This window comes from Gopherus evgoodei, chromosome 21 (genome assembly GCF_007399415.2).
Source record: "Gopherus evgoodei ecotype Sinaloan lineage chromosome 21, rGopEvg1_v1.p, whole genome shotgun sequence".
NCBI classification, from domain to species: domain Eukaryota; kingdom Metazoa; phylum Chordata; order Testudines; family Testudinidae; genus Gopherus; species Gopherus evgoodei.
This window is the reverse complement of record NC_044342.1, coordinates 16,832,747-16,834,996: the sequence shown is the minus strand read 5'-3', so window position 1 is coordinate 16,834,996 and position 2,250 is coordinate 16,832,747. Positions and strand designations below refer to the sequence as shown.

The 2,250-nt window shown below is 41.0% G+C and overlaps 1 protein-coding gene across 1 annotated transcript; it reads right to left on the bottom strand.

Moving 5' to 3' along the window:
- Positions 1–949: 949 nt before the first annotated feature.
- Positions 950–1,921, bottom strand: LOC115638121 (olfactory receptor 10A7-like). Its single transcript, XM_030539701.1, has one exon. It carries the CDS (start codon positions 1,919–1,921, stop codon positions 950–952), a length of 972 nt encoding a protein of 323 aa, XP_030395561.1.
- Positions 1,922–2,250: the final 329 nt, after the last annotated feature.

Sequence of the window (2,250 nt, the reverse complement as noted above, 5' to 3'; positions counted from 1 at the left end):
GAGATCAAGCAGTCCTATGGCCTACTTTATATGGACAAATTCTAGGAAGGGGAGGGAAGTATGAATGTCCACTGCCTTGCATCTTGTGCAATCATTCACACCTCTGAATGAGAATATAAATGCTCAGGACCTATTTCTCCTCTGACTTATGCCTCTGATGTTAGTGCAGTCACTTCTGATTTACACTAGTGTCAGTCAGAGAAGAATCAGGCACTATTATTCTGCTCTGGAAGCATATTACAAGTGTAATCAACTACAAAAGTTGCAAGGCCATGGAGATGCACGCCATCATATGCCACAGTTTCTTTCAAACCTTGGCCAACCAGGGCAGGGACGAATGAAAATTCAGAGGAACTTTCCTCACATATAGGAAGGAATGACTGAACCACCAGCTTACCTTGCCACAGTCAACGAAACATTCATGATTAAATTAATAGCATTTGGTCAACATTAATCTTAATGGTGCAATGAACCTAGAAATGATGCTATCCATATTCCCTTCACATGTAAGATCTCCTCCATAAATACTGATATCTAGAAGACAATCATATACCCATGTGATCTCCAATACAATGATTTTACATAGAGGACATTATTTTCCAAAATTAGATATTTCAACAACATTCTTCATTGCAATTTTGAGTTGAAATGAAAAAAATGAAAGCCTACTTATATTAAATGCAGATGATTTTTTGTGATTTTTTTTTCTGTGTTTCAATCAGCAATGGAGATGATAATTATTTCTTAAACTTTGATAGTGCTTTTTGGCCAAAATTTCTAATTCCAATGCATATAAAAATTGGACAGAACATTAACACTTTATGTGTTTCTTTTTTGCAGTTTTTGGACACTCGTTTAACCATAGCATTGAATGCCATTGACTTCAGAAGAGCTACTCCAGATTTGCACAGTTGTATAACTGACATTAGAAAAAAGATGTGTACCAAAATTACTTTCTATGAGAAAATATTTTTCTCTTCATCATGTCCACCAATATTCCCCTCAGAGCCTCTTTTACCTCCTTGTTCCTCAGGCTGTAGATAAAAGGGTTCAAGGTCGGAGTGACAGTTGTGTATATCAGAGATAGCACTTTGTTGCTGTCTGGTAAGTTAATGGAGTTGGGTCTTAAATAGATCAGACTGCTGCAGCCATAATACAACGTCACCACAATGAGATGTGAGGAGCAGGTGGAGAAGGCTTTGTGTCTGCCTTCAGCTGATGCCATCTTTAAGATGGTGGAGATAATAAAGATGTAGGACACAAGGATGAGAGTAAATGGAGTGAAGATGACCAGTATAGAAGCTGAAAACAACTGCATTTCATACTGAGAGGTGTCAATGCAAGAAAGCTTAATCAATGGGGGAATGTCACAGAAAAAATAGTTTATCTTATTGGAGCCACAAAATGGCAAGGTGAAAACCCAGACTGTCTGTACTAGGGACACCACATTCCCACTGAACCATGAGAGAACTGCCAATGAAAGGCACACCATCCTGTTCATGATGAGCCTGTACCTCAGTGGGTTGCATATGGCCACATAGCGATCATACGCCATGGCGGCCAAAAGGAAGCAATCAGAGGCCCCAAGAAAAAGCAGGAAATACATTTGTACAACACAGCCCATGTAGGAAATGCTCTTGTCCTCTGAGAGGAAGTTCACCAGCATCTTGGGGACAGTGACTGAGGTGTAGCAGATCTCCAGGAAGGATAAGACCCGGAGAAAGAAATACATGGGGTTGTGAAGAGCTGGGTCCATGGTGATTGTGATGAGAAGGATGTTCCCACTCAGCGTAATGATATAAAATAACAGATAGATGGAGAACAGAGGCACTTCCAGCTCGCGATGGTTGGACAATCCCTGTAAAATGAATTCAGTCACCACAGTGAGGTTCCTCCTTCTTGATTCTTCTGCGTATTTCATCTGTGGGGGGACAATAAATATCTAGGTAACATGTGAAGGAATGACCCACTGCAGCAACTAAGTGGGGGATGTTCAAAGGCACATATGGAATTTATGGACCCAATTCCCATGGACATTCAGTAGGAGTTGTGGCCCACATCCCCAAAGGTATGTGAGTGGCTCCTTCCCATTGATTTCTAGGGGAGTTAGGCATCTGAATACTTTAAAGTGTCTGGGAGCCTGGCTGCCACATGTGCCTTTGAAAATCTTCCCCAAGAGCCATAAGGGCAAATTCTTTCTTCATGTCACCCAGTTCAAATCTCATCGAGGCTCATTCTGAAATCCCTGTG

Bases quoted from the DNA above. Each gene is read 5' to 3' on its own strand.
- LOC115638121 (XM_030539701.1), bottom strand. From the start codon at position 1,921: ATGAAATACGCAGAAGAATCAAGAAGGAGGAACCTCACTGTGGTGACT.